This window comes from Bos indicus, chromosome 24 (assembly GCF_029378745.1).
Source record: "Bos indicus isolate NIAB-ARS_2022 breed Sahiwal x Tharparkar chromosome 24, NIAB-ARS_B.indTharparkar_mat_pri_1.0, whole genome shotgun sequence".
NCBI lineage: Eukaryota > Metazoa > Chordata > Mammalia > Artiodactyla > Bovidae > Bos > Bos indicus.
In genome coordinates, this window is record NC_091783.1 from 47130476 (window position 1) to 47153577 (window position 23102).

Here is a 23102-nt window from a genome sequence, read left to right on the forward strand (position 1 = left end):
TTACAACCCAGGAATCAAACTGGGGTCTCCTGCATTGCAGGCAAATTCTTTACCAACTGAGCTATCAGGGAAGCCATAGGTGTACATATGTCTCCTCCCTCTTGAATCTCCATCCCACCTCCCGCCCATTCCCACCCCTCTAGGTTATTATAGAGCCCCAATTTGAGTTCCCTGAGTCATATAGCAAATTCACATTGGCTGTCTATTTACATATGTTAGTGTATATGCATCCTCCTACTCTCTCCATTTGTCTCACCCTCTCCCCCATTTGTCTCACCCTCTCCCTCTTATCTCCCACCCTTGTCCATGAGTCTTTTCTCTATGTCTGCATCTGCATTGCTGTTCTATGAACAGATTCATCAGTACCATCCTTCTAGATGACATATATATGTGTTAATATAGGATTTTTTTTTTCTCTTTCTGACCTACTTCACTGTATAATAGGCTTTAGGTTCATCCACCTCATTAGAACTGACTGACGTGTGTTCCTTTTTATGGCTGAGTAATATTCCATTGTATATATGTACCACAGCTTCTTTATCCATTCATCTGTCAATGGACATCTAGGTTGCTTCCAAGTCTTGGCTATTGTAAGTAGTGCTGCAATTAACATTGGGGTATATGTGTCTTTTTCAGTTTTGATTTCCTCAAGGTAATGCCTAGAAGTGGTATTGCTGGGCCACATGGTGTCTTTATTCCTAGTTTTTAAAGGAATCTCCATACTGTCTTCCATAGTGGCTGTATCAATTTACATTCTCACCAGCAGTGTAGGAGGGTTCCCTTTTCTCCACACCCTCTCCAGCACTTGTTTGTGGATTTTTTGATTCTGGCCATTCTGTCTGGGGTGAAGTGATATCTCATTGTAGTTCTGATTTGCATTTCTCTAATAATGAGTGATGTTGAGCATCTTTTTATACATTTATTACCATCTGTATGTCTTCTTTGGAGAAATATCTGTTTAGGTCTTTTGCCCACTTTTTGATTGGGTTGTTTGTTTTTCTGGTATTGAGTTTATGAGTTGCTTGTATATTTTGGAAATTAATTCTCTGTCAGTTGTTTAATTTGCTATTATTTTCTCCCATTCTGAGGGTTGTCTTTTCACCTTGTTTATAGTTTCTTTTGCTGTGTAAACGCTTTCAAGTTTAATTATGTCCCATTTATTTATTTATTTTTGTTTTTATTTCCATTCTAGGAGGTGGGTCATAAATGATCTTGCTATTATTTATGTTATACAGTGCTCTGCTTATGTTTTCATCTATGAGTTTTATAGTTTTTGGTCTTACATTTTGGTCTTTAATATATTTCAAGTTTATCTTTGTGTATGGTGTTAGGGACTAGATCTGATAGACAGAGTGGCTGATGAACTATGGATGGAGGTTCATGACATTGTACAGGAGACAGGGATCAAGACCATCCCCAAGGAAAAGAAATGCACAAAAGCAAAATGGCTGTCTGAGGAGGCCTGACAAATAGCTGTGAAAAGAAAAGAAATGAAAAGCAAAGGAGAAAAGGAAAGATATACCCATTTGAATGCAGAGTTCCAAAGAATAGCAAGGAGAGATAAGAAAGCCGTTCTCAGTGATCAATGCAAAGAAGTAGAGGAAAACAATACAATGGGAAAGACTAGAGATCTCTTCAAGAAAATTAGAGATACCAAGGGAACATTTCATGCAAAGATGGGCTCAATAAAAGACAGAAATGGTATGGACCTAACAGAAACAGAAGATATTAAGAAGAAGTGGCAAGAATACACAGAAGAACTGTACAAAAAAGATCTTCACAACACAGATAATCACAATGGTGTGATCACTCACCTAGAGCCAGACATCCTGGAATGTGAAGTCAAGTGGGCCTTAGAAAGCATCACTACGAACAAAGCTAGTGGAGGTGATGGAATTCCACTTGAGCTATTTCAGATCCTAAAAGATGGTGCTGTGAAAGTGTTGCATTCAATATGTCAGCAAATTTGGAGAACTCAGCAGTGGCCACAGGACTGGAAAAGGTCAGTTTTCATTCCGATCCCAAAGAAAGGCAATGCCAAAGAAAGCTCAAACTACCGTACAATTGCATTCATCTCATATGCTAGTAAAGTAATGCTCAAAATTCTTCAAGCTATGCTTCAACAGTACATGAACTGTGAACTTCCAGATGTTCAAGCTGGTTTTACAAAGGGCAGAGGAACCAGAGATCAAGTTGCCAACATCTGCTGGATCATCAAAAAAGCAGGAGAGTTCCAGAAATTTCTGTTTTATTAACTATGCCAAAGCCTTTGACTGTGTGGATCACAATAAACTGTGGAAAATTCTTCAAGAGATGGGAATACCAGACCACCCGATCTGCCTCTTGAGAAACCTGTATGCAGGTCAGGAAGCAACAGTTAGAATGGGACATGGAACAATAGACTGGTTCCAAATAGGAAAAGGAGTACGTCAAGGCTGTGTATTGTCACCCTGTTTATTTAACTTACATGCAGAGTACATCATGAGAAACTCTGGGTTGGAAGAAGCACAAGCTGGAATCAAGATTGCCAGGAGAAATATCAATAACTTCAGATATGAAGATGACACCACCCTTAGGACAGAAAGTGAAGAAGAACTAAAGAGCCTCTTGATGAAAGTGAAAGAGGAGAGTGAAAAAGTTGGCTTAAAGCTCAACATTCAGAAAATTAAGATCATGGCATCTGGTCCCATCACTTCATGGGAAGTAGATGGGGAAACAATGGCAACAGTGGTTGACTTTATTTTTTTGGGCTCCAAAATCACTGCAGATGGTGATTGCAGCCATGAAATTAAAAGACGCTTACTCCTTGGAAGGAAAGTTATAACCAATCTAGACAGCATATTAAAAAGCAGAGACATTACTTTGTCAACAAAATAGTCAAGGCTATGGTTTTTCCAGTGGTCATGTATGGATGTGTGAGTTGGACTCTAAAGAAAGCTGAGCGCCAAAGAATTGATGCTTTTGGACTGTGGTGTTGGAGAACTCTTGAGAGTCCCTTGGACTGCAAAGGAGATCCAACCAGTCCATCCTAAAGGAGATCAGTCCTAGATGTTCATTGGAAGGACTGATGTTGAAGCTGAAACTCCAATACTTTGGCCACCTGATGCGAAGAGCTGACTCATTGGAAAAGACTCTGATGCTGGGAGGGATTGGGGGCAGGAGGAGAAGGGGATGGCAGAAAATAAGATGGTTGGATGGCCTCACCGAGTCAATGGACATGAGTTTGGGTAAACTCTGGGAGTTGGTGATGGACAGGGAGGCCTGGCATGCTGAGGTTCATGGGGTCGCAAAGAGTCAGACACAACTGAGTGACTGAACTGAACTGATGGTGTTAGGAAGTATTGTAATTTAATTCTTTTGCACATAGTTATCCAGTTCTTCCAGCACAGCTTATTAAAGAGGCTATCTTTTTCCCATTGTATATTCCTCTTTTATGACAACAAAAACATGACGACCCAAAACCTATGGGATGCAGAAAGAGCAGTTCTAAAAGGGAAGTTTATAGCAGTACAACCCTACCTCAAAAAAACAAGAAAAACATTAAATGGATAATCTAACTCTACATCTAAAGCAGCTGGAAAAAGAAGAACCAAAAAGTCCCAAAGTCAGAAGAAGGAAAGAAATCATAAAGATCAGAGCAGAAATAAATGAAAAAAAAAGAGAAAAAACAATAGTAAAGATTAATAAAATTAAAAACTGGTTCTTTGAGAAGATAAACAGCATTGACAAACCATTAGCCAGACTCATCAAGAAAAAGGTGGAGAAAAATCAACAAAAAAGGAGAGGTTACAACAGACAATATAGAAATGCAAAGGATTGTAAGAGACTATTATGATCAACTATATGCTAATAAAATGGACAATTTAGAGGAAATGGACAGATTCTTAGAAAAGTTCAAGCTCCCAAGACTGAAACAGAAAGAAATAGAAAGTCTGAACAAGCTGATTACAAAGTCTGAAGTCAAAACCGTGATCAAAATCTCCCAAAAAACAAAAACTTAGGACCAGATGGCTTCACAGGGGAATTCTATCAAACATTTAGAGAAGAGCTAATCCTTGCCCTACTGAAAGTCTTCCCAAAAATTGCAGAGGAAGGGACACTCACAAACTCATTCTACAAGGCCACAATTACCCTGATACCAAAACCAGACAAAGATATCATGAAAAAAGAAAGTTATAGGCCAATATCAATGATGAATACAGATGCAAAAATCTTCAACAAAATTCTAGCATGCAGAATTTAACAACCCATTAAAAAGATCATATACCATGATCAAGTTGGGTTTATCCCAGGGATGGAAGGATACTTCAATATACACAAATCAATTAATGTGATACACTGTATTAACAAATTGAAAAATAAAAACCCCATGATAATCTCAATAGATGCATAAAAAGCTTTTGACAAAATTCAGCACCCATTTTATGGTAAAAACTCTTCAAAAAATGGGCATAGAAGGAACCTACCTTAACATAATGAAGGCCATATATCACAAACGCACAGCAAACATTCTCAGTGGTGAGTAACTGAAGACGTTCCCTCTGAGGTCAGGATGTCCATTCTCACCACTATTATTCAACATAGCTTTGGAAGCCCAGTTACAGCAATCAGAGAAGAGAAAGAAAGAAAAGAAATCCAGAGTCTAAAGGAAGAAGTAAAACTCTCACTATTTGCTGATTACATGATACTATATATAAAAACCCTAAAAATACTATCAGAAAATTACTAGAACTAATCAGTGAATTTAGTAAAGTTGCAGGATACAGAATCAGTATACAGAAATCACTTGCATTCCTGTATACTAACAATGACAAATCAGAAAGAAATTAAGGAATCAATCCCATTTACCATAGTATATGGTATATTTTATATTATAAAAGTTTATTATACCTTCCAGTCACCTTAAGAAAATACTTGTTTTGATTTACGCCTCAATGTAAGGTGGGTCCTGCTCAGAAATCCTGTTAAACTATTGCACTCTGTTGGGTGACTGATAAGTAATCAATACAAAGTGAATGTAAATATATTTTCTGAAAAAAGATTCCTTTAAAATATTACACTTAAGTTACATTTCCATAGAGAGGCTCATCTTCAAAATATTATGGCTTATTTGAAAGTGATCATAAAATATTTTTAAAAGATTGATTTACTTAAAATACCTAAAATAACCTATTTATTACTTTTTGATTGTCCTCAAGTTACTTCAAAAGTGTATATTTTTATAAACTTTTATCACCCGTATCAGATTGTAATTTTTGGAAATCTATGTTGACATCTTCTGTTTCATTGTTCTTCATCTGGAGTCTAACTCAGTGCCAGATGGGATTTAAATTTAATGCTCCTAAATTTATGGGTTTTGTTTGATTCTAGTTAGCTAGATTTCAATTAGCTTAAATCCAACTAACTAGAATTGTTATCAGCCTGAAGACTTCTTTTTAACATTCCATTTCTATGGGCTGAGGAACAGCAAAACTTACAAGGTGCCCTCAGAATCAGCTTCAAATCAGTGAGCAAAAAACACTGTAAGGTGTTCAGAGAAAAGATTCCATCAGATTCCTTGGACAGGACTCACCTAAGCAGAAGAAAAAATTCAGGTGTTTATGAATATGGATTTTCTTGTTCAGTGTTGAACAGCCAGAAAAGTCATTTAACTAGAATGCTCCATTCTCTGGGAGCGTTTTATTTAACTCCAATTTTCCTCTGCTTCAGGAAGACTTCTGAGAATGAGGAAAGAATTCCACCCTCAATTTCTCCCCTTTCCTTTACCAAACATTTTAAAAGTTGTCTTTAAAACAATATTGATAGTAAAAAGACGCCTGAGCTATCTTTCCAGAGGAAACCATAACAGTTGCTGGTACAGCTTTCCAGAGCATTTATTTATATTTACATTAACCTCAACAACCATATCTCTATTTTCCCTTCCTTTTAAAATACAAGTAGGAACATAGTACATATGCTCTTCTGTACCTTGTGATTTTTCTTCTCACTTAACAGTGTAACTTGGATATTGCTCTACAGTTTTATAGACAGACCTAACATGGTTTTTATATGTCTGCATGACATTTCATTGCATGGTTGAAAGCAAAATGTGTTTAACCAGCCTTTTCTCAGTGGACATTTACGTTGCTCCCAGTCTCTTGCTATTATGAAGAAAGCTCTCTCTGTTCCTGTCTGCACGTGGTATAGTGTAGGACAGTTTTTTTGAAGTAGAGTCACTGGATCAGAAGGAAGGAAAACCACTGATTGACAAATTCCCTGCCGACAGGGCTGCATCCCTTGCACTCTCGTCAGTGCGTGTGTGTTGGTTTCCACAGCCAGCACCACGTAGCACCCAGATGTAAAAGTCTTTGCCAGTCTGATAGTGAAAGTAATATTTCAGTGCTCAGATTTGCATTTCTTGCATTCTGAATGAATTTGAACATCTTTTTATAGGTTTAGAAGATATTCATATTTCTTTCTGTGAAATACATTTTTATTTTGGATATTAAAAATAATTCAAAAGGAAAACAGAGTCAGCTTGTAGTGCAGGAGATGCAAGAGACCCTGGTTCGATCCCTGGGTGGAGAAGATCCTGGAGAAGGAAAGGGCTACACATCCCAGTATTCTTGCCTGGAAAATTCCTTGGACAGAGGAGCCTGGCGGGCTATGGTCCATAGGGTCACGAAGAGTCGGACATGACCCAACAACTAGGTGTGCACACAATCACGCAACCTGGAAGGAACCTATCGTCTGTGCTTTCTGAAATTCCTCTATTTTCTGAGCTCCTGGAAAGAACCACACCTAGCAAATCTTGGTCATGCTCTCAAGATTCTCATTGTGAAGCTTTCAGATAAAGAAAGCCCCTCAAGACCTTCACCTAAAGCAGAGATGCTTTCCTACCATTTGCTTCTCTTTCTACTCCAATTAAGGAGTTATTTATAGGGAACCCTTTTGTTGCTCCCTTCCCTCCTAATGTTTAGGCCTCTGAGGAGTTGATGCTATTGAGTAGTTGAGTGGTCTCGTTAGCAAATGCACACACCTGTTGGTGCTTACATCTTTCAATGTTTCACCGCCATGCCCCACCCCATTGCATGATTTAACTTCCTCCAAGTACTTCTGAAAAATTTTAGACTAATGCTTCCCGAGTGCTTACCCAGGATTCCTCATGTTCTCTGGCCATGGGAGAGTAGTGGTCCACGTGGAGACATGGGCTTCAAATGTGGTTCTCCTTCCAATGGGATGTTTGGTCTTATTGAACCTGATGGCCTCTCTGCAATTTGGGGAGTCCTTAAAATGTGTATGGTTCCAAAAGAGTCCATTTTTTATTGGGTAGGTTGCTGCTGCTGTAATTATCCTTAGTATCAGGTCTATTTGAACTTTTCTATTTGTGACAGGAAGAGAGATTACCTGCCTCTAATGAGGTGGTCTCTGTTGTCTGTCTAAAGAGCATTTGTGATGAGTGTCCCAGCATTGACACTGTTCTTGGAAGCTCCTTGGGCTGAGCCAGTTGTCCTGGCCACATAAAATAGGATTCTGTGAAAGGAAAACACTAGTGCATATGAGCATGGAAGGGGCGCTAGCGGTAAAGAACCCATCTGTCCGTGCAGGAGACATAAGAGACGTGGGTTCAATCCCTGGGTTGGGAAGATCCCCTGGAGAAGGGAATGGCGACCCACTCCAGTATTCTTGCCTGGAGAATCCCATGGACAGAGGAGCCTGGCAGGCTATGGTCCATAGCGTTGCAAAGAGTTGGACACAACTGAAGCAACTTAGCACGCACACACATAAACAGGCAGGGACCACACACACAGCAGTGGTGAAGGTGAGGCTGTGCCCATTCAGTGACAGCGAGGCCTGAAAAGACGACTGGCTACTACTACGAAAACCACAGTCTGGCCTCTTCTGAGCCCTTCCCCTCTTCTTTACTCTGTGATGGTTTGCTAGTGCTAATTGACATGGAGAATAAATCCCCTATGCCTATTTAAGAACATCTATTCTTTTCTAAATCTCTAATGCTTTCTCTGATCAACCAGGGAAAAACTGTATATGGTGCTCAAGCGATCAGTTTCAGGGTTTTTTGAAAAAAGGTATAGTTTCTTATACTCCTTTCCTCACCACCACATCTCCCTCTAGAGCTCTTGAGTTTGTTTTTGTACGTCTGTTCTTTTGCTGGTTGTTTTACCGTTCCTGTTCAGTCTATAATATTTTACTCTGGAGTGGAACATTTTATTCAATCGGGAATTGCCTCGAAGTACCTGAGCCTACCAAACAGCAGTGTGGGGGGTCCTGGGGAGTAATTTGGGGAGCAGAAAAGGGCAGAATTCTTCAGCCCTGTTACTCACAACTGGAACTCTATTTTTTTTCTGCAGTTCTTTCTTCCGAGAATAACCTTCTTATTGTTCCTAAATGTTAAGCAAAAAAAATTGTTACATGATTTTATATCTTCTACGGCTTTGTGTCCATATAGAACACGTCATTGGCAGGGGGTCTCAAGGGTTAACTAACTGACTGGAAGTTCAGGAACTGAGTTTTACCTTAAGCTCTCCCACTTATAATTAGTAACCTTGAGCTCACCACTTACTCTCTCTGACTCTCATTTTATCAGCTGATAGATGCAAATAATTGGACCATCCAACCCCATGGGGTAATGCTAGGGAGAAATAACTAATGATTTTAAGGTTGTTGTGAGCTAAAGTGCAGCATAGATGCTTAATATTACAGCCATCCTAATCTTTTAATCTCTGGGGCCATCTGAGAACTTTAAGTATATGGATTTGAACATGTTGGTTTTCTCCCACCCAGGTGTTATTTGAACTTGCCCGCTATCACGCCCCCTCCACCATCTTCCTGGACGAGCTGGAGTCAGTGATGAGCCAGAGAGGCACGGCTCCTGGGTAACAGACCGGGGGTTTTTTTGGTCCTCACTTTTCCCCTCCTGTAAGTGTGTTTGATGGTCGGAAGCCCATCGACATTTACCAGCAGAATGAGCCTATTAATAAGCCCACAAATTTTCTGCAGACACACGGAAAGGTCTTTAAATTAGATCCTGTTAACTGAATAGCTGATTTAAGTAGTTTTTATAACCGGAGGAAATGTCCTCCTCCCTTCCCCCCTTCCCCACAGAGTGGTTTTCAGGCCCAAAGATCATCTAGCCCCTGATCCCAGGCCGCCATAACCGTTCTGCTAGCTCAAAATAGCTGCCTGTAAGAGCCTCCGCTGGAGCCAGAGGGGCTGCCTGTGGGGAGCGGGGCTGCCCAGGGCCGAGTCTGGAGAGGAGGCCCTTGATAAGGTGTGTGAGGCTGGGGAAGTCACCGCTTCTCTGTGACACCAGACTGCGGCTCAGCCTGACCGATTGTGAACATGTCACACACGTTATCTCTAAAGATTAAGTGTCCACTAGGGTCCCCAGCCAGAAAGCCCACATCTCAGACTGTAATGAGGCTCTCCCTCTGTGTGTGTGTGTGAGTGGTGTTTTAAGAGTTATTTTCTTTTGAAACGTTTTACTAATCTTGGTATCCCTGGCTTGAAAAAACAGGTCTCAGGGAAATCTCAACACAGCTGCATTTATTGATAGCCTCCAATGGTCTGTCATCAAGACAAAATTGATAGTAATAAAAAGCAAATAATTATCTTGTTGGAAGTATAACTAGAATTTAATTTATGAAATTTTACTTATGAAGAACCATTTCCCCAGTAGAGAGAAACAGCCATCAAGATGTACCCAGGATGCTCAGGCTGCGACTATTTCTATGGCTTACAGGGTGCTAGTCAGCCCTGGACTGGGTGCTCTGTCCCTCCAAAGGGGCCCGACGGGAGAGGCAGCTGCGGCGGGGCCTAGCGAGGACCCCACTGGAGTGCCCTAATGGCACTCGTCTGCACGGCCCCACGCACGCAGCCTGCCTTCCGCAGTGACTCTCACCCTTATATGCAGTCTGTCTGCCTCCGTCCCCAGGGTTCCCCACAGCTGTGACTGAGCTGATTTGGAAACTCTTCCTCTATATTGAGCATGTCAGTTTCCTCCTCTGGAAGTTAAATACTAAAACTGGAGGCTTCAAAGGATCAGGGAACAAGGGCAGGTGCTCTGAAGACTTTGGGGGTCATATTATGTTAAAAGAGTAGTAATTATGTGTTGCTGCTAAGTCACTTCAGTCGTGTACGACTCTGTGAAGCCCCATAGACAGCAGCCCACCAGGCTTCCCTGTCCTTGGGGTTCTCCAGGCAAGAACACTGGAGTGGGTTGCCGTTTCCTTCTCCAATGCATGAAAGCGAAAAGTGAACGTGAAGTCGGTCAGTTGTGTCTGACTCTGTGCAACCCCATGGACTGCCGCCTACCAGGCACCTCCATCCATGGGATTTTCCAGGCAAGAGTACTGGAGTGGGGTGCCATTGCCTTCTCCAAATTATGTGTTAATACTAGATAAATATATAACTCTACCATGAGACTGGCTTTTCTCTGAGGTAGAAAGGGGCACAGTTCCTAAAAAAACCCAAGAAGCCTAATTTGGACTGCCAGCATGTACATGCAGAGATGAGATGAGACCCTGAGGGTTGTGTTGTGCTAGAAAGGCCTTTTAGTGTCCTTTAACTTGATCTACATGAGAACTTGCTGGAGTCGGCCAGGCTTAGAGCCATTTCGATTGTGCAGGTCCTCTGGTGTACTGAGGATGGCCTCAGGCGTCCTGAGGATGGCCTCAGGCAGTGGGGGTGGTGGGGACACTGGAGGGTGAATTTGCACAGAAAACGGCCTCTAACCCGTTTTCCATGCTGTGCACGGAAAGCCTAGTTTCCCTGTCGTTCTCTCGTCTCTTATTAGAAGAGAAGGAAACAGATTGTGTTGTAGCTCATCTCTCTTCTTGGACAGTTTATATCCATAGATTACACTAAACAATAATGTGTGTAATATACTCTCATGCCTGTTGTATAAATGAAAATGATTATTCTCAATGAAGCTTTTTTTTTTTTTAAAGGGTAGATGATACTGCAGGTCGGTACAGCCGGGCTGCCTTTTTTAAATCTACTAGTTCCATGTATCTTCATTATATTCATTTACTTCCTTTCTGGTACTGTTTGAAAAGAGTTCCAACGCTCATTTCCTCCAGCCTTGGGGTGAGCAGCTCCTGAGGACGTGGCAGGGCAGGGGTTATTGTCCGAGGGGAACTCAGTCTGCAGTCTCCGCGTCCTTACTGTGAGCGGAAGCAAAGACTCTGCCTCCTGGGAGCGCCTCACCTCCTTGTCTTTCTCTAGGGGAGAGCATGAAGGCAGCCTGAGGATGAAGACGGAGCTTCTGGTGCAGATGGACGGGCTGGCTCGTTCCGAGGATCTCGTGTTTGTCTTAGCAGCCTCCAACCTGCCGTGGTAAGAGATCCAGAGAGCACATTCTGAATGCATTTTCAGGAGCCACTGAGCCGGTGCAGATATCATATTGATCGCTTCAGGCAAAGTCTCCTTGTTTGGTTCCAGCCCTGGAAGGTTAAGCTGAAGGCTCTCCTGGACCAAGTCCTCAATCCTTGCTACTTGGATTGTGAAAGAATTTGCCTGAACTGAAGGAACATAGGTCAGGGCTACCACTGACTATTTAAGATGGACATTCTGAGCCAAATTATTTACTGTGTTTAAGCAGGGCTTTGGCAGAGAACCATAAAATACTAAAGTCTCCAGGACTCAAGAATATTCCAGAAATAATATGTTTGGATTTTAACAGTGTTAAATTTAAACTTTTTTTGAGTTATGAGGAAAATCTTTAATATTGTGCAGTAAATATGAAGCTAAATAATTTCTAATTGAAACTATAATCTACTCAGAGAGTCTGTTATTCAAACTATCCCAGAGTGATATAAGAACAATTCTAGAAGTAGAATTGGGAAATAAGAGATGTTGACTAGAGAAAAATAATTTCGACTTGGAGATAATATTTAAAAAAATAATTATAATCCCTTTATAGTTCTCAAGAATATGTTCACATTGTTTTGAGCTACAGGTGAGACAGGAGACAATAAGGAAAGGCTGCTCTTGCTATTTTCAGAGGAGGCCAAGGTCAAGGGAGGTCAATCCACCGAAAGTCAACAGTCGATTTGCAACAGAGCTTCAACTAGCCACACCCTCTCCCTTCCCGTACCTCGTCCATTTCTGTTTCTATATTCAAAGATGCAATGCTTTTGTTTGTACACGCTGATCATCTAGCCTCCTGAAGAAGAAGTCACTGGAGAGAGAGAAGGATGTTCGTGTGGAGTCTGTTATTTTAACTATATTTATAATTTCAACCCAACTTCGCCACTTCTCAAATTTTTGACTTTTCTGATGTGCTAAGGTGATCAGCATTTTACATTGTGAGGAGAAAGGTTTTTATACACAATGTTGAAGTTGAAATCAGAGAGCTATCATTTAGGCATGGAGAATCCTTTAGAGAGAGAATCTCCATTCCTTCACCTGTTTGAAACAGGGTTGATCATCATCTCTTTACTTATGTCCCGGGGGGCCTGTGAGAGCTGGCTGAGGAGGGTGGGTGAAAACTGGACAGCTTCGTGCATGCCTCTGGAAAGGGCTGTGCCTGCCAGGGAGGCGTGGAGAGCCTTCACTCCCAGCGAAACCTAGGGCTTCACTGGGAGGTTACGGTGCTTCCACGGTTTCCCGTGGGCGACCAGTCTTTGGTAAACTCATAAAATGGTTCAGAGAGGAAAAATAAAAAGCTGGCAAGCAGTCACAAATAAAGAAGCTCAGAAGGGCTTTTCTGAAAGAATTACCTCTCATCATGAAAAAAGTGAAGGTCCATCATGTCAAATGGCAAATACGTATGTTTTTAAGCTTGAATTCCTTGACATCACAGATTGCAACCCTACTGCATACCTGGGAACTGTCCTACCCACTCTTGAACGTTGCTGGGTTTAAAAAACTTTTTATGACGAAAAATTCTTGACAAACACTAAAGATGAGAGTACAAAGAACTCAACATTTTCCAGTTTTAGAAACTAGCATCTGGCCCAATTGATTTTAATCTATTTCTACCTTCTCTCTTGTTTTGCTGCAATATCTTAAACTATATCCCAGATTCTCATGTTATTGCTCACATATGTATACTTCAGCTTACATCTTAAAAAATAAGGACATTTTCTTACATTATCACAATGTCATTATCAACCCCAACAAAATTAACAATAATTGCTCAATATCATCTAATACCCAGTTTATATTCAGATTTCCCGTACTATTCCAAAAATATCTTTGTACAGTTGGTTTACTGAACTGGTAACCAAACAAAATTTGCATTTTGTAATTGGCTGTTCTCTTACGTATCTTTTAATCTAGAACACACTCTTTCTTCCCCCACCCCTTCCCCACTTGCTATTGACTTGATTGCTAGAGAGGTTGTCCTACAGAGCCTAAACTTTCTGGATGTGGCTCATTGTATCCTCATAGTACTGTTTAGCTAGTTTTCCTTACCCTTAAAATTACTCTAGACTAAAGGTTGGATTGATTAGATTTGATTCAGGACCAGTGGAATTCTGGGGTGGACATACTTCGTAGGTGATGCTGAGTATATGGCATTGCATCGTATGCAGCCATATATAACACCCTGTCGTCCCACCTTTGGTTATACCAAGGTTGATCCGTGGGCTGAGGTGTGTCAACCAGGTTCCTCCGCTGTGTAGTTCCCATCAGTGGTTGAAGCATCCATTGATATCTTTGCCTGAATCGCTTATTTCACTAGAAGTGTGATTCTGTCATGCCTTCTGATTGATAGCTGGAATTATTCTCTACGATAGAACTTTCCCCCATCCAATAGGGTTATTTGATAACCCTGAAATGTAGTTCATCCTAAAAAAGCAGAATTCTTTCTCTTTAATATTTAGAGTCATGTGTTGTGCCCTGGCAACCTCCAGGTAACTGATGAGTCCTGTCTCCCTGTCTCTTTCTCTCTCTCTCCGATCTCATGCCTTGTTTGGTATAACATCATTTGTTTTTTTTAAAATTTTATTGATATATAACTCACATACCATACACTTTACCCATTTAATGTGTATAACTCAATGGTTTTAGATATATTTATATTTATGTGGTTGTACAACCATCACTGCAATCAATTTTAGAACATTTTTCTTTACCCCAAAAGAAACCCTATACCCATTAGCAATCATCCCCATCTCCCACTCCCAGCACTAAGCAACCACCTACCTATTTTCTGTTTCTATAGATTTGCCTACTTTTTTACCTATTAATATGAGTGGAATTATTATGGTAACTCTATGTTTGATTGGGCTTCCCGGGTAGCTTACCTGGTAAAGAATCCTCATGCAATGTGAGAGAGACCTAGGTTCGATCCCTGGGTTGAGAAGATCCCCTGGAGGAGGGCATGGCAACCCACTCCAGTATTCTTGTCTGGAGAATCCCATGAACAGAGGAGTCTGGTGGGCTACAGGCCATGGGGTTGCAAAGAGGCTGACACGACTGAGTGACTAAGTACACACATGCATATTTGCTTGAAGAATGACCAATCTGTTTTCAAAAGTGGCTGCACCATTTTATACTCCTACTGCTGCTGCTGCTGCTGCTGCTAAGTTGCGTCAGTCGTGTCCAACTCTGTGTGACCCCATAGATAGCAGCCCACCAGGCTCCCCCACCCCTGGGATTCTCCAGGCAAGAACACTGGAGTGGGTTGTCATTTCCTTCTCCAATACATGAAAGTGAAAAGTGAAAGTGAAGTCGCTCAGTCATGTCTAGCTCCTAACGACCCCATGGACTTCAGTGCACCAGGCTGCCTCCTACCCAGGCAAGAGTACACTCCTACTAGCCATGCACTAAGCTTCCAGTTTCACCACATCCTCATCAACACTTGTTATTGTCATTTTGATTGTAGTCATCCTAGGATGAGAAGTGCCATTTCCTCTCTTTGCTTTGCTTTTCATGGTGACTGATGATAGCATATCGTCTTTGGTGAGATGTCTTTTCAAATCCTTTGTCCATTTTTAAGTTATTGAGTTATAAGATTTGTTTTGTCATGTATCAGATATATGATTTGTAGATATTTTCTCCATTCTTTGGCCACTAGTCTGTCTTCCCTCCCTCCTTCCATCTCTGAATTTTTTTGTTCCTCTCTATCTCTTCATGCCCTTGCTAAACTTCCCATGGCTATCCTATTTCCTAAGCCCCAAGTCTTTCAGAAGACACTGTGACCATTTTTTTGGCACTAGTTCTGTCTATTAGAAATACAGACTTAAAAAAAGTCTAGTAGCCATATTAAAAAATAGCAAAAGAAACAGATAAAATACAATTCTGTTAACATGTTTTATTTAACCCAGTATATCTAAAATATTATTTCCATATATAATCAATATAAAATTATTGTGATATTTTACATTTTTTTCATATGAAATCTTTGAAATCCAGTGTATACTTTACACTTATGGCCTGTTCCAGTTTGGACTAGCCACATTTCAAGTGCCCAATAGCCACATGTGGTTGGTAGCTACTGTACTGGGCAGTGCAAATCCAAGGGTAATTTGTCAGTCCCATACCTCTGTGGTAGAGATTGAGAACTGCCTCCCCATATTTACTTCATCCTTCTAATGTAATAATAGAACCCCAATTTCTGAATTCTGCTTCTTAGTCTTCCCTGCTGTTAGGTGTGGCAAAGCCAAGTTTCTTTGTCATTTTCACAAGATGACCCAGGCTTAATTTTAATATTCTGCTACAGACTTGGAATCAACCATTGATTCACAGAGCCCTGGTTCCCTTCACTGAAAAGTACTGTTTAAAGATCATAGTCCCACAGTTATGGGTGTTCCTTGCTACTGGATTATCATTGATTCGTAGCCTTTTGATTGAGTAGAGCTAAGAAATAGATACCTAGTGTCGAAAGGGGGCAAATAATGAGTTCGTACTAGTATTTTCCATTCAAATTTAAGATTACAAGGTTTTTAGTTAAATTAGTTGATTTTATATTTGTGTCTTTTCTTTGTGAAAATTTTAGTTCTTAACACTGGTATAATTACTATTCACTTTATCCTAATATTGAAAAGCAGAGACATACTTTGCCAACAAAGATCCGTCTAGTCAAGGCTATGGTTTTTCCAGTGGTCATGTATGGATGTGAGAGTTGGACTGTGAAGAAGGCTGAGCGCTGAAGAATTGATGCTTTTGAACTGTGGCGTTGGAGAAGACTCTTGAGAGTCCCTTGGACTGCAAGGAGATCCAACCAGTCCATTCTGAAGGAGATCAGCCCTGGGATTTCTTTGGAAGGAATGATGCTAAAGCTGAAACTCCAGTACTTTGGCCACCTCATGCGAAGAGTTGACTCACTGGAAAAGACTCTGATGCTGGGAGGGGTTGTGGGCAGGAGGAGAAGGGGACGACAGAGGATGAGATGTCTGGATGGCATCACTGACTCGATGGACGTGAGTCTCAGTGAACTCCGGGAGTTGGTGATGGACAGGGAGGCCTGGCCTGCTGCGATTCATGGGGTCACAAAGAGTCGGATACGACTGAGTGACTGAACTGAACTGAATATGTAGATATATTTTATATTTGTGTCTATAACAGAATTTTCAGTAGTATTACCAGTACTATCATAAAAGTAGTATTTTTATAAAGAAAATGATACGGACCTGACATAACTAAGATGAAGAGCGCCCTGACATTTGGGGCCAGATAACCCTGCTGTGGGGCCTCCTGTGCACTTTGCCATGCGGAGCAGTGTCCTTGGTCTCTCCCCACCAGAGGCTAGTGGCGTCACCCCCAGTTGTGACAAGCAAAGTATGTCCACAGACTTTGTCAGGTGTTTCCGGGGAGCAAAATTATCTCTAGTTGAGACTCACTGGGTTAATGGGAGGAATGACAGACATTAATTGCATAGAGACAAACTGTCACATCCTCCACAAATAAACTCTTGAGTTTTTGTGTTTTTTTTTAAGAAAACCGTAAAATAACTGAACTTGATTTACTTACATGAAAGGTGGCATATTATAGAAATTGTCCTGTATTTTGATTTTTTCCATAACAAAATGTTGAAGATCCTTCCAAATAAGTCCAGAAAGTTCTCCCTCCCATTGTAGCTGCACGTGTTCCATCTTGTTCATATGATAGTTTATCCCACTCACTTACTGATGGGCACTTGGCTATTCCTACTCTTTGCTATTATAAATAACGTTGCAGTGAGGAATGGTACGCACATATATCACTTGGTGTGTTTTTCAGTGTATCTTTGGGGAAGGCTCCTGGAAGTAAAATTGCCAGGTCAGAGGGTTAATGTGCATGAAATTATAATCGAGATTGCCAAACTTCCCTCCATAGAAGTTGTGCATTTTGTATTCCCACCAGTGTCCTGCTTTCATTACTTAACATTATAGTAAGAACATTTCCAATGTCATTAAATAATCCTTGGAAATTGGATTTTGTAATGACTGCCCAAAATTCCCACATGTGAATATACTATAATTTAGTTAATCATTCCTTTCCTGTTGAACATAAATGATGCTCCCAACTTTCTCTATTATAAATAACACTGAAATGAACTTCCTTGAATAAAAATCTTTGACCAAAATCTAGTTATTTCTTGAGGAGAAATTTCTTGCAGTAGGATTGCTGTATCAAAGGGTATAGATTTTTAAAAAGTCCTTTGTTACATATTGCCCAAGTTCTTAAATTAGGAAATAGGATTTTTACCAGACCACCTTACCTGTCTCCTGAGAAACCTGTGTGTGGGTCAAGAGACAACAGTTAGAACAGGATATGGAACAGCAAACTGGTTCAAAACTGGGATATACAGTCAAGGCTGTATATTGTCACCCCGCTTATTTAACTTATATGCAGAGTACATCATGTGAAATTCTGGGCTGGATGAAGCACAAACTAGAATCAAGATTGCTGGGAGAAATATCAATAACTTCATATATGCAGATGATACCACTCTAATGGCAGAAAGTGAAGAGGAACTAAACAGACTCTTGATGAAGGTGAAAGAGAAGAGTGAAGAAGCTGGCTTGAAACTCAGCATTTGAAAAACTAAAATCATGGCATCCAATCCCATCACTTCATGGAAAATAAATGGGGAAAAAGTGTAAACAGTGACAGATTTTCTTTTCTTGGGCTCCACAATCACTGTGGATGGTGACTGTCACCACGAAATTAAAAGACGCTTGCTCCTTAGAAGGAAAGCTATGACAAAGCTAGACAGTGTATTAAAAAGCAGAGACATCACTTTGCCAATGAAGGTCCACCTAGTCAAAGTTATGTTTTTTCCAGTAGTCACATATGAATGTGAGAATTGGACCATAAAGATGGCTGAGTGCCAAAGAATTGATGCTTCCGAACTGTAGTGTTGAAGAAGACTCTTGAGAGTCCCTTGGACTACAAGGAAATCAAACCAGTCTATCCTAAAGGAAATCAACCTTGAATACTCATTGGAAGGACTGATGCTGAAGCTGAAGCTCCAGTACTTTGGCACCTGATGCAAAGAGCTGACTCAGTGTAAAAGACCCTGAAAAGCTTGGAAAGATTGAAGGCAAAAGGAGAAGGGGGCAGCAGAGGACAAAATGGTTAGATAGCATTACCGACTTAAGGATATGAATCTGAGCAAACTCCAGGAGACAGTGAAGAACAGGGAAGCCTGGCGTGCTGCAGTCCACCAGATCGCCAAGAGTTGGACATGACTTAGTGACTGAACAACAACAAAAATTTTTATCAAGAATATTGGGACATACCTTTATTTTGGCTTTAGATGAGGGAATAAACTTATCTGATAAAAGCAGTCTGCCCTTCTTGGGGAAGTAACTGAATCACACCAAAGTATGTAAAAACCCAGTTGTAAAATCCCCAAAGAAATCCTTTCTGGTTGGTTAGTGGTGTTTCTTATCCACAACATCTTCCAGAGTGCTAGGCCATCGTCTACTGCTTGTTAACTTATCACTTTCCTTAGACAAATCCGTTCTGTCTCAAAGGGCCATCATTTTCTCCCTTCTCACAGTGAGATGACGTGCAGCGTCTTTGTTTATTCAGTGCTTCTCCTCCAAGGAGCCCCTTCCTTGAGCTATAGCATCACAGAGAGGAAAAGAAAGAAGCAAGAAATAACAGTTCATCTGTTATTTGATGGGTAAATTAGCAATGAGAGGAATAACAAATGTTGCATCTTTAATATTATCACTTAAAGTAATAGCCATGGAAGAAGTGTTTAACAAACACAATTAGGGCTAATTTGACCCGCTTCGACTATTGAGTATTCAAAAACTCAGGCCTGGGAGTCCAGAGGGAAACAAAATACTGAAGAGGGCTATTAAAGTAAATGCGATCTTTAGATGTCTATTTAACTTGATGGTAGTTGGTACAAAGAAGGTACATGTTTGTGTGAAGCATGTTGGAACTCATTTTTTCTTTGTTAAACCCTAGTGAACTTTTTGGCCAACCCAATATTTGCAAAAGGGCTAGACATTTCACTATCCCTCTTAAAAATCATCCACGTGGTATGACCAAATTCTAGATTTTTAAAAGTCCTAAAATGTAGAAGAAAGCATAAGATCTGAAAGGTTTGGAAGGGTTTGTACACTGGGAATGTGCGAAAATGTACCAATGTAAACTGACTTCTTCCCATGTTGGCTCTCTCCTGTCTGGCGTGAGATCTCTACAGAAGTGTACACATGTGATCAAAGAGGTCAGCAGACATAACCCTGGGCTTTCCCCCAATAACTCCATGCATCTGCTGGGCTCCAGGAAGAAACTATGCTCTCTGAGGTCCTACCTTTCAGCCTCATGTCTTGACTGTCATCACCCTCTAGACCAGCATTTCTCCAAGAATGGTTTCCCACAGGGTCAGATCCCCCAAAATGGGATTTCATGGGATCTAATTTAACTCAGAGATACTGAGTTAAACACAGTTCAACTGATTTCCCCATGGCAGGACTTTTAAGTGCCTTCAAGATGCTTTTGTGTGTTCTGACTCTAAGAAAAGCTATGAGAAAGCAGTGCATTCCATATTTATTTGATCCCAGAATCCTTTACCTTAAAGAGCATCTTATAAGATCAATGTTCTATTTGAAAACTTTTTGCAAATAGTGGTTTGCATTAACTCATGCTGATCCGATAATTGCATCTTTCATTGCGATGGCATTCAATCCTACTTGTAGGCATTTAAAATCTTTTGTTTTTAAAAAAGTGACAACAGGCCCAAAATGAAGTCACTCATTCTAAGCCCATGTCATTAAACCAAGACTCAGTCAGTTCAGTTCAGTTGCTGAGTCGTATCTGATTTGTGACCCCATGGATTGCAGTATGCCAGGCTTCCCTGTCCATCACCAACTCCCGGAGTTTGCTCAAACTCATGTCCATCGAGTCAGTGATGCCATCCAACCATCTCTTCCTCTGTCATCCCCTTCTCTTCCTGCCTTCAATCTTTCCCAGCATCAGGGTCTTTTCCAATGTCAGTTCTTCGCATCAGGTGGCCAATACTTTATTGGAGCTTTAGCTTCAGCATCAGTCCTTCCAATGAGTATTCAGGGTTGATTTCCCTTAGGATTGACTGGTTTGATCTCCTTGCAGTCCAAGGGACTCTCAAGAGTCTTCTCCAACACCACAGTTCAAAAGCATCAATTCTTTGGCGCTCAGCCTTCTTTATGGTCCAACTCTCACATCCATACATGACTACTGGAAAAAACCGTAGCTTTGACTAGATGGACCTTTGTTGGCAAAGTAATATCTCTGCTTTTTAATATGGTGTCTAGGTTGGTCATAGCTTTTCTTCTAAGGAGCAAGTGTCTTTGAATTTCATGGCTGCAGTCACCATCTGCAGTGATTTTGGAGCCCAAGAGAATCAAGTCTGTCACTGTTTCCATTGTTTCCCCATTTGTTTGCCATGAAGTGATGGGACCGCATGCCATGATCTTCATTTTCTGAATGTTGAGTTTTAAGCCAACTTTTTCACTCTCTTCTTTCACTTTCACCAAGAGGATCTTTAGTTCATCTTCACTTTCTGCCATAAGGGTGGTGTCTTCTGCATATCTGAGGTTATTAATATTTCTCCCAGCAATCTTGATTCCAGCTTGTGCTTCATCCAGCCCAGCATTTCTCACGATGTACTCTGCATAGAAGTTAAATAAGCAGGGTGACAATATACAGTCTAGACGTACTCCTTTCCCAATTTGGAAACAGTCCATTGTTCCATGTCCAGTTCTACCTGTTGCTTCTTAACCTGCATACAGATTTCTCAGGAGGCAGGTAAGGTGGTCTGGTATTCCCATCTCTTGAAGAATTTTCCACAGTTTATTCATACATAACCTAATTGTAATTTCAACCTCTTCCAGGAATGTAATCTTAACCAGTCAGTCTGGAATTACCTGGTCAGTACTGGTGAGTTAATCTACCAGGTAGACTCTGCTGTTCCCCAAAGGAAGGTGACCTTCCCTAAAACAGCCCACTCTCTGCTCTTCGCTTTCCTGTTGTATCTCCTCCTGCTTATGAAAGTCTTCCATTTTGTACAGCTTTTCAGCGTTCCTTTCTATTTGCTAGGTGAGATGCTCATGGATCCCTGAGTCACTGAACAAGAAGAGTCGGATCTTTAAATTTACTCATTTGAATTTTGTTTTTTAACAATAGTATGTCCATGTCTCCTAGTGATCAGATTGTTTTGCTTGAAGTTGCTTCTCTCCATACAAAGTTTCACTAACCCATGCAATCCTGTCAAGTTTTTGATTCTCCACATGTGGCTGTTGGGTGATTCTGACACAACCAGGAAGGAAGCGCGAGGAGCAGGATTTGGTGGGTGCAGCCGGGCAGACCCAGGACTGACCCGGCAGGAGGTTACTGCGAGCACCCTTGGTCTTGACCAGGGTGTTTGGTTTCCTCAGACGTAAATTGATTTCAGCCTGGCCTCCTATGGCATTTGCTTTTGCTTCTTAGGGTGCAGGTTGACATGGGAACAATAATTCTAAGACCATACTTTTTAAAATATAAAATTAACGTAACCATTTTACAGAAAATTTGAGAGCTAGGATAAAATCACTCATAATTTCAGCACTGTGATTTAAGTATTATCATCTTTGTATACATCCTAATGGTGGAAGTGTTTTGGTTATTTGTTATCATTTGTTGCCGGTATATCCTTCTGTGGTAATTTTTTTCCCTGAGAGGGAAGTCGTTTTTATAATTTTAGCTGTTTACAAAAAGAGTACATATTCATCATAAAAATCATATTTTATATGCTTTGGTATTGGTTGAAAGTGAACAGTCCCCTATAATTGTACATACAGACACCTCAGACACGTTACATATTATTTTGTTTTACGGCTTTTTTTTTCTTCTTTCACTTAATATATTGTGGACAACTCTGAAAATTCTATTTCAGTATAGAATCCCACTGTGTGAGTGAGCTGTAATTTGTTTTCTAAGTTAATTTTTGAATTTTTTAATTGGAGAATAATTGCTTTATGATGTTGTGTTAGCCTCTGTTGTATAATAGTGTGAATCAGCGATAAGTATGCATACATCCTTTCCCTCTTGGGCCTCCCTCCCACCCCCATCCCACCCCTTTAGGTCGTCATAGAGCACCGAGCTGAGCTCCCTGTGCTATATAGCAGCTACCCACCAGCAATTTATCTTACACTTTTCTTCTTCTTGAGGGTTTTAATACGGCACCAACCCATCGGACCAAGCTTGTTCCACCATGGCTCCCAGCACGGACACTCGAGGTGGGGGACAGTTTTCCCTTTGGTGTTTGGCTGAAGCAGTGGAGGTATTATCAAAACAGCTTTGTGTCCTGATGGACCTCCCTTTGCCAGTCCTTTGTTTGAGGGATTTTCTTGGGGCTTTTGTCTGTGCCTGTCAGCCGTTTGCCCGCAGGTTTCTCCGGCGCCCCATGTGGGAGGTCTGTGGGAGGCAAGGGCACCCCTGGAACACTGCCCTGTCGTTCACCTGGCCCTCAGCCCCCTCACCTCTTCCCAGTGTCTTCCTAGGTTTCGATGCTGCAGGGGTTTTGGTTGCAGAGCGTGGACTAGAGAGGGGCGGTCTTCTCTATCTTGACCGGAAGCAGTCTCCCACTCATATTTTTGATTCCCTCTTTTATCTCTCTATCCATCTGAAATGCGGTTATGTTATAGTCTGTGTCAGTGGAGTCCAGTTCAGTTCTCAGTTTCTTCTGCAGACTCTCC

General features: G+C 41.0%; 1 protein-coding gene across 5 annotated transcripts in view; it reads left to right on the forward strand.

Annotated features, from left to right (window-relative positions):
• KATNAL2 (katanin catalytic subunit A1 like 2) overlaps positions 1-23102 on the forward strand; it is a 110005-nt gene that overhangs the window by 77799 nt on the left and 9104 nt on the right. For all 5 annotated transcript variants that reach the window (XM_070779002.1, XM_070779001.1, XM_019986997.2 and 2 more), the window contains exons 12-13: positions 8782-8873; positions 11224-11334. In XM_070779002.1, coding sequence (XP_070635103.1) covers positions 8782-8873; positions 11224-11334 — 203 coding nt within the window. The remainder of the gene's footprint in view (positions 1-8781; positions 8874-11223; positions 11335-23102) is intronic.